Source organism: Microcebus murinus, chromosome 2 (genome assembly GCF_040939455.1).
Source record: "Microcebus murinus isolate Inina chromosome 2, M.murinus_Inina_mat1.0, whole genome shotgun sequence".
Lineage (NCBI taxonomy): Eukaryota > Metazoa > Chordata > Mammalia > Primates > Cheirogaleidae > Microcebus > Microcebus murinus.
Window position 1 is genome coordinate 93,012,190 of NC_134105.1, and position 16,560 is coordinate 93,028,749.

The following is a 16,560-nucleotide window of genomic DNA, read 5'->3' on the forward strand; positions in this document are numbered from 1 at the left end:
AGTCATGGATTTTGGGAAGATAGTCTATTTAGGAACAACCATCAGGAAAAAAACTTGGATACATTATTTTTGGTTATTCATCATACTTGTTTTTCTATTCTGAGAAACAAATAGACAATTAAATTGATTATGGTTGTGTTTTTTTCCCTCTACAATTATAAATAAGCACATCATCCCTGGAATCTATTTGAGAATCAAAAGTAAGCATCTCTTACATTTTGTTTTTTAATTTAAGGAATTTGAGCAGATTGATACGTGAATTGGGCAACTCCAGACCTCATGGAGTTGGAGGCTTTCCCCTTACATGCTTATATGGTTTTCTTGAGCAGTGGTAGATGAGAGTTTTGTCAGTTATTTGTCAAATGGGGAAAATCAGGTCAAGGTAGAGCTTTTTAAAAATTCTAAAGAAGGCTAAATTCAGCTAAGACTTTAAGGACTGATTTTATTCTAACATTATATACTTCCTATTTAGGAAAGTTAGAGGACCTTCTTTTACAAAAATTGTGGTAATAGTGGATGGTAAACAGGTCCACATTCAAGGTTTCAGAACAGAAAAATACATCTAAAGTAAAAATTTTCATAAAGAATTATTGTTTTGGTAAGAATGTAAATAATTAAGATTTATTAAGAATGTAAATAATTAAGATTTGGTCTTAGAGACCTACAATTCAAAATCTTTTATTCCTTAAGCCCCCAAACAGTTAAAAAGCATTATATATATAAGAATAATATAAGAATAACATTAATTTAATAAAATATTACAAAAGCTTTAGATAATGCTCCCTTTAAAATGTCAACATTGCACTTAGTGGAAGAGTTATGTGAACATGCTAAGCTGCTGCACCAAAAGTAATCACCATAACATTGTAGCTCCGGGAGTCAGTTTAGCTATAGGGAAAGGTAGAGGAAAAGTATATATATATATATTTGAGACAGAGTCTTACTCTGTTGCCCAGGCTAGAGTGCCATTGGATCAGCCTAGCTCACAGCAACCTCAAACTCCTGGGCTCAAGCAATCCTTCTGCCTTGGCCTCCCGAGTAGCTGTGACTACAGACAGGCATGCACCACCATGCCTGGCTAATTTTTTCTATATATTTTTAGTTGTCCAATTAATTTCTTTCTATTTATAGTAAAGATGGGGTTTTACTCTTGCTCAGGCTGGTTTCGAACTCCTGACCTTGAGCGATCCTCCCGCCTTGGCCTCCTCGAGTGCTAGGATTACAGGTGTGAGCCACCGTGCCTGGCCTAAAAGAATATTTTTGATTTAATTTAAACTCAGTCCTGCTGAAAATCAACTGTACTTAGAATAAAATCCAAACTCTTGCACCTGAATGTTTATGGCAGCACAATTCACTATTGCAAGGATGTGGAAACAACCCAAGTATCCGTCAATTCATGAGTGGATTATTAAAATTTGGTATATATATGTATACAATGGAGTAGTACTCAATAATAAGAAATGACAGTGATCTAGCACCTCTTATATTTTCCTGGATAGAGCTTGAGCCCATTATCCAAAGTGAGGTATTATAAGATTGAAAGAATAGGCTCCACATGTACTCGCCATCAAATTGGCACTGACGGTGCTCACACGGTAGTAATATTCACCAGGGATTAGGGGATTGTGGGGAGGTGTAAACTCACAATTAATGGATGCAGTGAGCATTGTAGAGGGGAAGGGCATGCCTCTAATCCTCGCTTGGGTGAGGCAAAGACAAAATGTAACCAAAATGTTTCTACCTTCATAATACCCTGAAATAAAAAAAAAAAAATCCAAACTCTTTTACCATAGTCTACAAGACCCCAAATCATCTAGTCTCCACTTAATTCTCTACATCAGTGGTTCCACCAACATTGCAAATTTGTTCTTACTTAAAGACCTATAAATTTACTGTTGTTTCTGCCTGGAATGCATCTTCCCCAAATCATCACATATCTGACACTTTCTCATCATTCAGGGTTCAGCTCAAATGTTACTGACTCATAAAGACCTTTTCTAAAGTAAAAATACCCACTAGAACAATCATTCTCCATGATATTAGCTTATTTTATTGTCTTCATTACAGACATTGCTATCTAAAATTAACATATTAATGAATTTAATTGTTTGTTGCTTATCTCCCTGAACTATAGCATAAGGTTCAATTCCATTTGGTTCATCATTGTATACCCAAAACTTGGTACAGTGACTTACTTATGCAGTAAATACTTAATAAATATTCACTGAATGAGTGAATTACACTTAGTTTATTGAATCCAAAGCAGTATTGATTATATGATACATTATTACATATGGACTATATGAAAGTAAGAAAGTATGTTGCCATTTTCACTATGATAAAATACTTTCATTATTAGAATTTTTATATTATTAAAAGGGCTATTTTACACTTATTTAGACAGATTTTTATCATTTGTTCCTCTTGTATGTATATAAAGTAAAAAAATAAGCAAAATAAATTTGCCAAGATGTTGCTCAAAGTTCTTCACAAAGTCTAACCCTTTTAAATCTTTTTGGTAATAAATGTAACTGTATTTTTAAAATTCTATTCATCAAAAGACAGCATAAAAAAGTTTTAAAAATCAACAGACTATGGCCGGGCGTGGTGGCTCACGCCTGTAATCCTAGCACTCTGGGAGGCCAAGGCAGGCAGATTGCTCAAGGTCAGGAGTTCGAAACCAGCCTGAGCGAGACCCTGTCTCTACCAAAAATAGAAATAAATTAATTGACCAACTAAAAATATATATACAAAAAAATTAGCCGGGCATGGTGGCGCATGCCTGTAGTCCCAGCTACTCGGGAGGCTGAGGCAGTAGGATCGCTGAGCCCCGGAGATTGAAGTTGCTGTGAGCCAGGTTGACGCCACGGCACTCACTCTAGCCTGGGCAACAAAGTGAGACTCTGTCTCAAAAAAAAAAAAAAAAAAAAAATCAACAGACTAGGAGACTATATATTTTTAACATATAAAACAATCTGTTGGCATTATGACTATGTAACAAATACATATTAATAAGAAAAAGCCAAACAAAAGGAAAATTAAGGAAAGACTTTAATGACCATAAAACAAAACAAAACAAAAACAGCTCTCCAGGCAAATAAACACTTGAAATTATGTTTAGCCTCATTATTAATCAGGGTACTGTATTTTTTTTTTGAGATTTTAGACTTACGAGTTTGAAAAATAGTACAGAAAGTTCCCATAAATCTTTCAACCAGCTTCCCCCATGTTAACTTAACTATAGAACAATTTTCAAAACTAGGAAATTAACCTTGACACAAAACTACTTAAACTGTAACAATTTGGGTTTCACCAGCTTTTCCTCTGTATCCATTTTCTCTTCCAGGATCAAATCTAGGATCCCACACTGCATTTAGTTGTTGTCTCCTTAGTCTTCATTCTATGATGGTTCTCTTAGTGTCTCCTTGTCTATCATGACTTTAATGCTTTGAAACAGTATATTATTTTGCAAACATTTCTCAATTTGGTTTTGTCTGATGTTCTCCCTTGATTACATTGAGGTTATGCATTATTTGGAAGAACACTAGAGGTGATGTACTTTTCTCATTGCATCATATCAGGTGGTATATGATGTTGAAATGTATTATTAGTGATGTTTACCTTAATCAGTTGGTTTCTGCCAGGATTTTCCATTGTAAAATTATTTTTTCTCTTTGTAATTACTTAATATTGGGAGGCGATACTTTGGTATTGTACTAGAGTCAATAGTGTCCTCCCTAAATTTATGTCTATTCAGAACCTTAGAAGGTGACCTTATTTGGAAATAGGGTCTTTGTAGATAAAATCAAGTTAAGAAGTCATCTTAGAGTAGGCCCCAACCCAATGAGTAGTGTCCATAGAAGAGGGAATTGGGGACACACATGAGAGAAATATAGGGAGAATACCATGCAAAGACAGAGATGGGGGTGATGCATCTAGAAACAAGTCAAGGAACAGTAAGAATTGCCAGCAACCCTGGAAGCTAGGAGACGAGTAGGGAACACATTCTCCCTCAGAACCTTCAGAAGGAACCAACACCTTAATTTCAGACTTCTAGCTCCAGGACTATGAAACAATAAATTTCTGTTATTTTAAGCCACCTAGTTTGTGGTAATTTGTTATGGCAACCCTAGAAAACTAATACAAAGACAAAGACTATGTAAGTATCCTGTTCTGTTTCAGCTTTAGTTCACTAATTTTAGCATCCATTGGTGGATCTTGGTGAATCTCTTTTTGGCTCAAAGATGTCCATCCAGGTTTTTCCACACAATTATTTTGGGGCCACCACCAACATTGGTAAAGCAGTATTTCCTCAAAGAGTACTTGTTTCCAGGATTTTAATTCCAAGCTGCCAAAAGCCATTGTAGTAGGCAGAATTCCATAATGGCCACAAAGATTCCCACTGCCTGGTGTACATACCTTGTATTATCCCCTCAAGCATAGGTGGGACATGTAGATATGAAAGGATGTCACTCATATCAAAGGGATTACTACAGATGTAATTAAGATCTCTAATCAGTTGGGTTAATTAGGAGGGAGATTATTCTGGTTGGGCCTGACCTTGTCAAGTGGGTTCTTAAAAGGGAGTCTACAGTTGGGAGACAAGTAAAGTCAGAGAGATGATTTCTTCTTAGCCTTGAAGACAGTCTCTATGAGATTTACAGCTGCAAGGAAATAGATTTTGCCAAAAACCATGTGGCTTGGGAGAAAGCCTAGAGCCTTAGGGGGGGTGCTGGCCTCAGATGACACCTTGATTTCAGCCTTGTGAGACCCTTAGAAAAGAACTCATTTCAGCCCTGCATGGACTTATGACCTATAGAATTGTGAGATAATAATTGGGTGTTGCTCTAAACTGCCAAATTTGTGGTAATTTGTTATACAGCAATAGAAAACTATTACAGCCATACTCTAAATTTTTATGCTGGCACTCTTGGTCAGAAGGAATCAATAGAAAATTCACAGAAAACAGCCAAAACCCATATTCCTTTCTCAAATGGTCTTTGGTTTGTTGACTGAAATATCAAGATTGCCTTTGTTCAGTCATCCACCAGGAGTGCAAACCAATTTTGCATATCCTTACAATCAACATCACAACCCCAATTTGGGGGGTTAAGACATATCCCAATTTCAGAGATGTTAAAATATGAGATAAACATGAATCTTAGGATCAATAACATACAGAAATCAACCCATTAATTTCATATGTTTCTGGGAGGCTAGATGAAATGTTGAATGAAGTTGTAGTTAACCGAAGCTCTGAAGGCTCTGCCTGTAGCATTCTTGGAGAGTGACAAAACAAAAAGCATTATTTGGCCAGGTGTGGTGGCTCAAGCCTGTAATCCCAGCACTTTGGGAGGCTGAGGTGGGAGGATCACTTGAGCCCAGGAGTTTGAGACCAGCCTGGGTAACATGGCGAGACCCCATCTCTACAAAACATAAATTAGCCGGGTGTAGTGGTGCATGCTTGTAGTCCCAGCTATTTGGGAGGCTGAAGTGGGAGGATCACTTCAGCCCTGGAGCCTGGAGTTGGAGGCTGCAGTGAGCTATGATCATGCTACCGAACCCAAGCCTGGGAGACAAGAGTGAGACTCTGTCTATAACTGTTTTTTGTTTTTTTTTTTAAAAAGCAGTATCTGGGCCGGGCGCTGTGGCTCACGCCTGTAATCCTAGCTCTTGGGAGGCCGAGGCGGGCGGATTGCTCGAGGTCAGGAGTTCAAAGCCAGCCTGAGCAAGAGCGAGACCCCGTCTCTACTATAAATAGAAAGAAATTAATTGGCCAACTGATATATATAGAAAAAATTAGCCGGGCATGGTGGCGCATGCCTGTAGTCCCAGCTACCCGGGAGGCTGAGGCAGAAGGATCACTCGAGCCCAGGAGTTTGAGGTTGCTGTGAGCTAGGCTGACGCCACGGCACTCACTCTAGCCTGGGCAACAAAGCGAGACTCTGTCTCAAAAAAAAAAAAAAAAAAAAAAAAAAAAAAAGCAGTATCTGCTTCTATTATAAACATTGGTGGATAATACCCTTTAATACTCCTTAATTCATTCTGAAAGTTGCCATGAGGCATACCATTGAAATAACTGTAAAATATGAAATATGACTGCTTATAGTTAAATGTGTTTAATATAAATAAAGTAGATGGAAGAATTAAAAATTAGTAAGTCAGATATAAGCAAAGATTTTTAAAAAATGTATAATTTTATTATATATGTATGTATTCCTTAACAATATATAATTATGCAATAAATATACATAAATGAAAATTAATGAATGAGAGCTATAATACAACGTTAGAAAATGTTGAGTGAAAAAAAGTCACTCAATCTTAGAAACACATTCAGTGAAAAAACCAAATCCCTAGACTACCCACCGTATGATATCATTTTTCAAAAGTTCAAAGAGGAACAAAACTAAAAAATAAGTCACTTTAGGGATACATATGTACTTTAGGTCTTTTGCATGTGATAAAACTATTAAAGAGAGGGGGTAGGAAAAGATAGGAGAGGAACTCAAATAAATGCAAAGTACTGGTAATGTTATAATTCTTAAGTTAGGTGATGAGTTATTATGTTTGATTATTTGCATGCCACACATATCCTTTTGTAAGTGTCAAATATTACATTAAAATAAGTGCAAAATTATGTATAAAGTGTTGATAAAATTTATATATGTGTGGTTGTTTTTAAAACTATGCTTATTTTATAAGGGCTTTTGATAGGCAAGTCAGGTTAATTTTAACAAAAAATGATTTTATTAAAATTAATTCTCAGGATCTCTAGGATAGCCAAGGATCCAGAACTAGAGGCTACAGTGTCTAATAACATCTGAGAATTGCTTCAGTGAAGACCTGACTTGTCTCCACTGTTGGGCAGACACTATAGCTTACACCACTGACTTTGCCAACTCTGGAAACTGAATGTTGTTACTAAACAAATCACTTCTGCGGTTCTCTGTGGATCTGAATAAAGTAGCTAATGTTGTTGGTCAGCATCTTCAAAGGATTCTGCATGGTTCCCGGTATCTTTGTATCATTAACTTTAAAGTTTAAGGCAGATGTATCTTCCCTAGCTGAGAAAGGAGGCTGAGAAAACATATATCTGGCACTTACAGATTCTTTAGGAGGGAGGAAGGCTCTGCTTCATTTGGTGAGAGATTCCCTAAACACAAGAGTTAGGATACTGGGCAGCCATAAAAGAAATGACAGATGTCTGCTACAGCCCATTGCTATTCAATATCAACACACTCATGGAGTTACTACTACTTATACTTGTTAAAGCCGATATTCCAGAAAAAAGAACTTGACAGTGTAACATTCAGACACTGTTATTTGCTTTCTCAATTGTCTCTCTTTGCTAATAGAATACTGATTTTATTGGGGCAGCTATGTTCCTAGCCTTTATTGCAGCTAGCAGTGGCCATTTAACTGGTCAGGAAAATAAGGCAAAGGGAAGTCTGTTTGGAATTTCTGAGATAGCTTTGCTTTTCCTCATAAAAGGAGATATAGATAGCTGGCACAGACCATATCCTATTTTTTTCCTGCCTTTAACATGGGCATGCCATCTAGCTCAGTAGTAACCTTTTAGCAACCACAAGTAAATAGTATGAAAGATGAAAGCCAATATGGTAAGGAGACAGATTTGAAAGACAGAACTGCACCCTTTCCTGTATGTAGCAAGGACCACTGACTAAGCATTATTCCTTTCAGTTGCATGTACACATACTCTCAGCTACTCTGTTATAGAAAACATATATCTCATTAGTTAAGACTCCATTTATTGAATTCATGATCCTTTTCTAATATATGAGGTGTGGTGTTTCTTTTGCACTACTAATAAAAACAGATTTAGTTAATCAAGAACCACTTGAACACTGAGCAGTATATAGCAATGAAAGGCATCGTTAGTGGTTAAGAATGTGTTTCAGAGTCTTCCTGGGTTTGAATTATGGTTCCAGTTTGGACAAATAACAACTTCCTTGTGCCTGAGTATTTGTAAAATGAGGTACAGTTGAAATGGAGATTATATAATACAGTACCTGACACACAGTAAAGCATTCAACAGATGGTAGCCATTATCAGCGATACCATCTATATTTGGCTTTTGTGGCACCAAGGTTTTTTAGCTCTCCTACCCACTGCTATCTCTATTGGATTCTCAAGTTTAAATAGTCCCTCTTCTGTATCCTACAGATACTTATATTAGATTTATCACTCTGCATTGTAATTATATATATACTTGTTTCTCTTTCCAGGCTTTTCTTTGGATATAGTGTCAACACCTCCTCCCCCCCTACTTTTCTGTTCATAATTGCTAATGAAGCACTTGGCTTGTAGCCTAGACATTCCTAAACTAGTGTCTTTAGGAATTATCTGGGATGATTCTTAAAATACAAATTCCTGGACCCCATCTCCAAATTTTGATTTCAGTAGGTCAGTGAACCACATTTTGAGGAACACTGCAACAGACCTTCGGTGTTCAAATTGAACTATACATAAGGTATTAATATAAGCATTATGCATGAGTTCTGATGTAGTTAATAACTTACTAATACAAAGTACCATTTGTAGAGTTACACTGCTGAATATACTGAGCTAATTACAAATTATTTATGAAATCCTTGTCGTGACTACTTCACAAGGTTGTTATTAGAATACACATGTGAAAAAAAACCCTCTGCACAGCCTAATAATTATTCATTACTGACTAAAAGTAGCTAATCTCCAAATGAGGTTTTTATTTAAAAAGATAATTTTGAACTAAAGTTTTACAAACCAGTCAAGTTCCTTCATCCACTGCAAAAGAAACTTTAATATCCACTCATACTGAACAGCATTCCTTGCCCACTCAATTTTTTAACTACACATTATCTTCATAGCATTAATACCAGCCAGAATTTATATTATATAGAGCACTGAAAGCTCTTTAGACTCACACTTCAAGCTTTTGATTTCCTAGGGGGAAATGTTAACATTGCAGATTTATCCTGATACCTGAGATGTAAAGAACTTTATAAATAGCTCTAAAAGAACACAAGGCAGAGAAAGGGACACCATATCATGCCTTAATGGGCCATTTGATTACTTTTATCATTTTTACTGACATCTTACCATGGCACGTTTGGCCATGGCTGACAAATGGTATAGGGTACCTGCCTCCTGAATGGACTTGTGGGGTGACTTAGGGCATATTTCAAGGCAAATAGATGGGCTAATAGTTTACTTACTTCTGGGAAATAAAATTTTAAATGCTCACACTTTGGGGTGAAGTGTGTTTCAGTAAAATTCTATGCAGGACATCAACAGAAATTTGACAAATTCTATAATGACATATACCTATTCATTAATGCCCTTACTATAGGCAAAGTCTATTGGTATTACTGGAATCAGATGCTTAGGGGCAGATCTTAGAGGCATTTTGTTGTTTTAACTGGACTTAGTTCTTTATAGCTGTAAGAAAGAAATTTATATCACATAAAGCACTAAAAAACTCTTTGATACTGGGTATCTCCCATGCAGTATGATACTTAATGTTACTGAAAAATATTGACAGGCTTAGCATTCATTATTTCAATTATTTTTGGGCAAATCTTAATAGATGATAGTATAACATGGAATATATAAATTTGAGATTTGAATAAACAGACAGGGGAATGAGTTAATGAGTGAACCTAACTGACCACCCAGCACTGGAATCACAATATTGCTTTGTTGCTGTCTATTCAGCATTATCAATGTAATAACTCTCATTAGGTAATAAAACTACTTCTGTGTAGAAAATGGATCTTAAAAAAAAAAAAGCCAACTACTAGTGCTAGTAATGAAAGACATCCAAATAAATGATGGTTCTTAACTATAAGATGTAAGTTATATATAAATTAAATAGGAGAATGTAGTACCCAAGAACTAGGATGTTAATAAATTTATGATATCCTCTTTCACACTGGGTAAACTACATAAATGGAAGATTTCCTAATAGGACACAACTGAAAAACTGACTACTTATATGTGTTTTTTGTTTTTGACTACTTACATTTAATAAATAAAAGCTACTTTTAGCATTTAAACTAAGTGCACGTGTGCGTGCACATACACAGGACAAGTTCCTCAGCTTTGAACAATATGAACTTTGAACATGATGATGATACTATCACTGAGAAAAAAATAGCTGACTTATTTCAAGTATGTTTCCTGGGGACTAGCAGTAGGTTCTCTCAAGAGTGAAGACACTAGGTCACAAAGTGCCAACTCTTAGCACCAGAGAGATTTAAAACTTCACAGGCGAAATGACATTACAAATCAGACAATATGCCAGTCTAGTTCTGTGGAATTGTATTACTTTTGTCAAATGGAAAAAAATCCAAGTTTATGCCAAATAGATTTAAAAAGTTAAATCTCTTTTAAAAACTCTTAGAAGTTTATTTTACAATGCTATATAAATAAAATTGCTGGTTTATAATAAAATGCTCACAGTTTTAGAGATGTAAAAAACAAAAATGAGCTGAAAACACAGTTTACATAAACCAAGGTCCTAGAAATGGAAATTAAAAGTGATCTTTTGGAGAAAGGAATGGTGAAACTCAGTGTGTATTTGTACTAATACACCTGAAAACTCTTTTGTGGACAGCCAATATTGAAAGGAAATTTTAAATTGCCAACTGATACCTTTAATCAATACTAAATCCAGTTTGAGGCAAGACACTGAATGGACAATACTTGAATGGGAAGATAATAACTTCCTTCCTTGATAGATAATCTCTAGCCATCAGAGTTCAGTTATTTGATGGCTTGGGAAGCAGTGTCCATTGAGTTTTCCTTTCTGACCTGAAGAGACTCACTGCTGATGGATAATAATTCTCGAAGTTCCTTATTTTCAAGCTGGAAAAAAAAAAAGGTATATATTTATTTTTGGTATTTTTACTATCAAGCCATATCGCAACACATTATTTTGCACCAGGAGAAAACATATTATTTTAATTTAAAAAGTTTTAAGAAAACAAAAAAAATCCACAGCTAAGAATTTTCTAAGATACTTGTAAATTTAACAAACATTCATTTAATTCTGTATACCAAGTATTAGGGCTACAAAGAAGGAAAAAAAGGTCTCTCTCCAGTTGAGGAATTCTTTATCATATTCTCCATGGTTCCCACAAGTTTTACTATTGTTTCTTCTATTTTTAAAATTCCTCATAATCTTTTCAGTCTAATTAATCTCCTCTCCTAGATGTCCTACAGTTCTAGAGAATGGAAGGAAAGGGGGAGAAGAAGCCATTTATTGAGCAAATACCAGGTACACATGGGTACGTTAGGTACCGTGTTTCCCTGAAAATAAGACAGGGTCTTATATTTATTTTTCCTCAAGAAGACACCCCAGGGCTTATTTTCGGGGGATGTGTTATTTTCCCTTCAAAGCCTCAGCTTGCAGCATGCACAGGATGGCTGGGACCTGACAGGGGGAGCCGACCTTGTTGGTGGGGCTGCCCGCACCTTTCGGGTCACCTCTGGGATAGTAGCTGTCACTATGGGGCAGATGAGAAGGGCTGCTAGTCTTCTTTCCCACTCGGCCATGACATGCATGGGTTGTGCAGATATGCCGTGTAGCCACGCCCATCACTAGGTCTTATTTTCGGCGCAAATACTTGGAAATCCTGCTAGGGCTTATTTTAAGGGTAGGTCTTATTTTTGGGGAAACACGGTATGTTATCTTACAACAATCTGTAGGGTAGGTATCATGGCTTACATACATCCATATTCTACTCAAGATGAGGATACTGTGGCTCACAAAACTCCAAAAACTTGTCCAAGGAAAAAGGACTAGTCTTTTTCCTTCCACTAGACTCTGAGCAGGTACCCTATCTTTTTCTCTCTGGTCATTTCTCAGTGGGCCCATGACAGCACCATGTAATAAATGACACTCAAGCCATCTATTGAAATACTTTTCCCTAACAATTTTATGAGCACACTAACACCCCAGGCCCTTCTTTGTATAATATATTCTTAGTTTAATCAAAATGTTACATGAAAATAGCTTTTGAAAAATCAAGACTATAAGGCTTATAAAATTAACAGTTCTTTGGCTTTGTTCCCCAAAGGCAACCACTCTTTAATACTTTTATCTGTTTCTTTTGGTATTTATTTCCATAATTTCAAATAATATGCCTCTACTGCTACTTCCTGAACATAATTTATTTTTTGTAGACAGGGTCTCACTGTGTTGCCCGGGGTGGTCTTAAACTCCTGGCCTCAAGCAATCCCCCACCTCATCCTCTCAAACTTCTGAGATTACAGGCATGAGTCACTGTGCCAGGCACTGATCAATTTTAGACATTATCTATTTGACTTCCTGTTATGGCAGATTAGGGATTTTTTTAAGAGACAAGGTTTTGCTTTGTTGCCCAAACTGATTGCAGTAGTCAGGTCACAGCTCACTGTAACCTTGAACTCCTGGGCTCAAGCATTCTTCCTGCCTCAGCCTCCTATAGCTGGGACTACAGGTGTGTGAGACTATGACTTGCTAATTTTTAAATTTTTTGTGGAGACAAGGTCTCACTATGTTTCTAAGGCAGGTCTCAAACTCCTGGCATCAAGTATCCTCCTACTTTGGCCTCCCAAAGTGCTGGGATTATAGGTGTGAGCCACTGCACCTGGCCAGATCAGGGATGTTTAGCTCACATATAACCTGTACCTTACACTCTCTCTACCTTCCGAATATGATAATATCTTAACTTCTAGCCAATACATAGTTGGTATTTTCATTGATTGCTGTTTACTATATTTCCTTTCTTGAAAAGGGTATGAAGGAGGAATTTTAATTTTAAATTATGAACATATAGAAAACATCAATACACTGTAGTGTTAGGATGGCATACCTTCTAGACCAGGGGTCCTTAAACTTTTTAAACAGGGGGCCAGTTCACTGTCCCTTAGATCATTGGAGGGCCGTTGGAGAGTGCAGCGCACATTCCACACATGCGCACTGTGGGCCCAGGACAAGTCGGCTGCTAAGCAGGACAGGCTACGGCAGCAAAAACACCTGGCGGGCCTTAGTTTGAGAATGCCTGTTCTAGACGCTGAAAACTGAAATACTGTGAACCTAAATTAGCAACAATCTTACCTCTAATTGGGCTAGTTTTTCCTGAATCTTACAAAATTGGTCATCATCCACCTGAACTGCTTTCCTCATCACTTCTCCCATTTCACAGATTCTGTCAATCTGACTCTCAATTTCCTGTGACGATATTAAGGAAACAAAGGTAAAAAAGTCATCTTTTCTATAGATATAAAGAACATATGCATTATGATTTTTAAGAATTCATTTAATCTATGCTATAGAAGTTACACTGGAGTTTCACTATAATTTCAGTACTCAGAAGTAAACCCATAATAAAATGATCCTGTGGTATTCACAAATAATTTTCAAAAGATTAATTGTAGTTTAACTGCCCTTTGGATGTTGGACAATATCTCTATGTGGCTGTTTAACTTAAATTTGAATACTTTTATTGGCAGGAAGCTTACCACATTCCAAGGTGCCTTATTCTATCTTTGGACATATCTCTTAGAAAGTATTCCAATATGAGCTAAACTCTATCTTCTTCATGGTTCATGTTTTATCTTCTAGATATATAAATAAATAAAATTTATTTTTCTCTTCAAGATATTTAAAATATCCCTATTCCCTAAAACTTCTGTTAAGTCCATAAAATGCATTCAATGGAGCCTAAGATGAAGCTTATCTTTTACTACATTTCACAGTAGCAAATAGTGATGCTCCAATCTATAAGTCCAGGATTAAATGATATAGTACACATGAGTATACAATGACAACTATGAAGGACTCTATAAATGTATGAACAGTTACCATCTTCCAGGTTAAATCATAAGCAATCAAAGTGTAGAAACTATGCCATGTTTAGTTTTTTAAGAAAACATAGTTCTTTCCCCTATCAACATAGTATGATGCTATGTAGTTCAGTTTAATAAAGGTTTACTGACTGCCTGCTATCTGCCAGGTACTATTTTAGGGTTAATATATGAATTCATACTCCTTACAACCAAGGAGCTTACTTACAGTCAGTGAAATGTACAATAACCAACCAAGTGTTTACTGAGTAGCTTCAACACTAAATGGCATAACATTTGGTGGAAGAGCTAAGCATTCATTAACATCTGGAAAAGAGATCTTGGTGAGGAAGGGAAGAACCTTAGTCCCACCTTAGCAGACCCTATCTCATTCTTTCTACTTGTATCTTTACAAAGCCATAGAAAAATAAACAATAAATGTGTTAAATGTGAAAGGAAAACAAGCTTACTTTTCTTCAAAAACAAGCACACAATCTAAAACAATCTCAAGACTTCAATTCAGTTCATTTAGAATTTATTCATCAAAGTTTCTTACTGCAGAGTGAGACTGGTGAGCTTTCAGGACTGGTTCAGCATCCACTGCTTTTTTAGCAACCATTAATTGCAACATCTGTTTCCGATACTTGCTCATGATGAGTTCCAAAGCATCCTGGTGTTCCTCCAAGGAAACCCATAGTTCTATTAAAAAAATAAACCAACTTGGCAGTGATGTCTGAGAAATAGCTCCCAAATCCAAAGTCTTAACAGATGGAATTTAATGACACTCCATGAGATATTAAGAATCCAAGGTTGTAAATCGGTGTTTAAGTCCATAAAACTGAACAGTTAAAGTCTACATAAAAGATAACTTTCTAGGCAGAGGCAGCAAGTCTGGTAGAAACAATATAGGATGTGTAATCAGAAGACATGGGTTTGAGTTCAGTTTTGTGACTTATTTGCTTAATACTCATAAGAAAATCATTTAACTTCTCTTAGCCTATTTCTTAATCCCTTGTAATAAATACCTGGCTTGTCTACCTCGAAATAAAGATATGAGAATACAGTAGAATGATGTATTTGTGGAAGGCCTCTGTAAACTGATACACGTACAACTGTTAATACGACCATCATTAATAATGTACTCATCAAGCCTAAGAATATATACCCTGAGGATAAAATTCTGAAGCCTAAGAATATATACCCTGAGGATAAAATTCTGCTCTTCCACTTTGCACAGAACATAAACAAAACCTTCAATCCTACCTTCAGTGTTTATTTTTTTAAAGTTGTTGTGAACTTTTTTGTTATACATCTGGAGATGCGTAAAAAAAAAAAAAAAACGGCAAAAATTCCACTCTAAGCAACTCTTGGGTAAGTTGCTTATAAATACAGTCAGATGACCTTGAAAAGGGTAATCTAACAAACTTTATTGTTAATCGGCCAGCACGGGATAAACCTCCTATTACTCCTATTAAAAGTACTGCCTTGGAAATACGTATATCATGTGCAATTTTGTGAACTGTTAAGGGAGTTTTACAAGAACTTTCAAATTATTACCGGATATGAAAAAAATCATAACTACACAAAAAGGCCTGACTAACCTCTGTTTTCCTGCTGCAAGTCTCTAATCTGTGTGTTCTCTTGGGACAGCAGAATGTGAGGTTTGTATTTGGACATGTCCTTCATATCGGATGCGTCCTCTTGATACTGGACAAACAGAGACAGACTAAGCGCGCCGTAAACAGAATAGTGGCAGATACAACTGAAGAGGCAGGAGTCAGGGCTGCAGGGCAGGATTCTTGGTCCCGAACCCACAGAAAGGTCTCAACGCCGCCCTCTGACACGGAGAATAAATTCCAGACCGAGTCCCCATTTTCCCTCGCTCTTCACCCTTCACCTGCCCAGAACCCGAGGGCATCGGACCCATACCCTCTGCCTGACCTGGTCCGGAAGTGCCGTCCCCGCCTCCCGCATAGCCGCCACCCGCCGGTGCAGGGCCGCCGACTGATCCACCAGCGACTCGGCGGCCGCATCGTGCTCCCGCAGCCTCTCTAGCAGCGTCTTGGCGTCTGTCAGGATCTTTTCGATGGTGCAGCTCATAGCAGCGGCACGACCCCTGTCCAGCTCACAGTGCGATTTGCTCAAATCTTCCCTGAATCTGTCTCAGCATTACAGACGTCACTTCCGGGCACGTTTCAAAGGCGGCTTGGGAGCTGCGATGTGCGCCTGCGCAGTGGCAGCCTAGCCAGGTTGACCCGCTTTAACCTGCGGCCACGCCCTGCCGGAGCCTGAGGCGTGCCCTTGCCTCCCGCTGGGTTTCCAGTTTCCACACCTTGTGGTCTAGCAGAGTAAGGGCTGGGCGGGTCGGAGGTTAGCCTTTCTTTGCTGGTTTTGATTGAGGTGCATTGTTATTAAGTCATAGTTGTTTATTTAATTTAATTTTTTAAAAATTGTATTAAGGCCGGGTGTGGTGGCTCCCTCCTGTAATCCTAACAGTCTGGGAGGCCGAGGCGGGAGGATTGCTCGAGGTCAGTTCTGCAGTTCCAGACCAGCCAGAGCAAGAGTGCCTCTCCTCATCTCTATTAAAAAAAATTAAGAAATTAGCTGGACAACTAAAAGTATATAGAAAAAATTTGTCCGGCATGGTGGCGCATGCCTGTAGTCCCAGCTCCTCCGGAGGCTGAGGCGGGAGGATCACCTGAGCCCAGGAGTTTGAAGCTGCTG

General features: G+C 37.4%; 1 protein-coding gene across 1 annotated transcript; it reads right to left on the reverse strand.

Moving 5' to 3' along the window:
- Positions 1–10,374: 10,374 nt before the first annotated feature.
- Positions 10,375–16,043, reverse strand: SIKE1 (suppressor of IKBKE 1). Its single transcript, XM_012778405.3, has 5 exons — positions 15,778–16,043; positions 15,438–15,543; positions 14,393–14,535; positions 13,109–13,222; positions 10,375–10,872 (listed from the first exon to the last, which is right to left on the reverse strand). Exons 1-5 carry the CDS (start codon positions 15,934–15,936, stop codon positions 10,771–10,773), a joined length of 624 nt encoding a protein of 207 aa, XP_012633859.1. The 5' UTR covers positions 15,937–16,043; the 3' UTR covers positions 10,375–10,770.
- Positions 16,044–16,560: the final 517 nt, after the last annotated feature.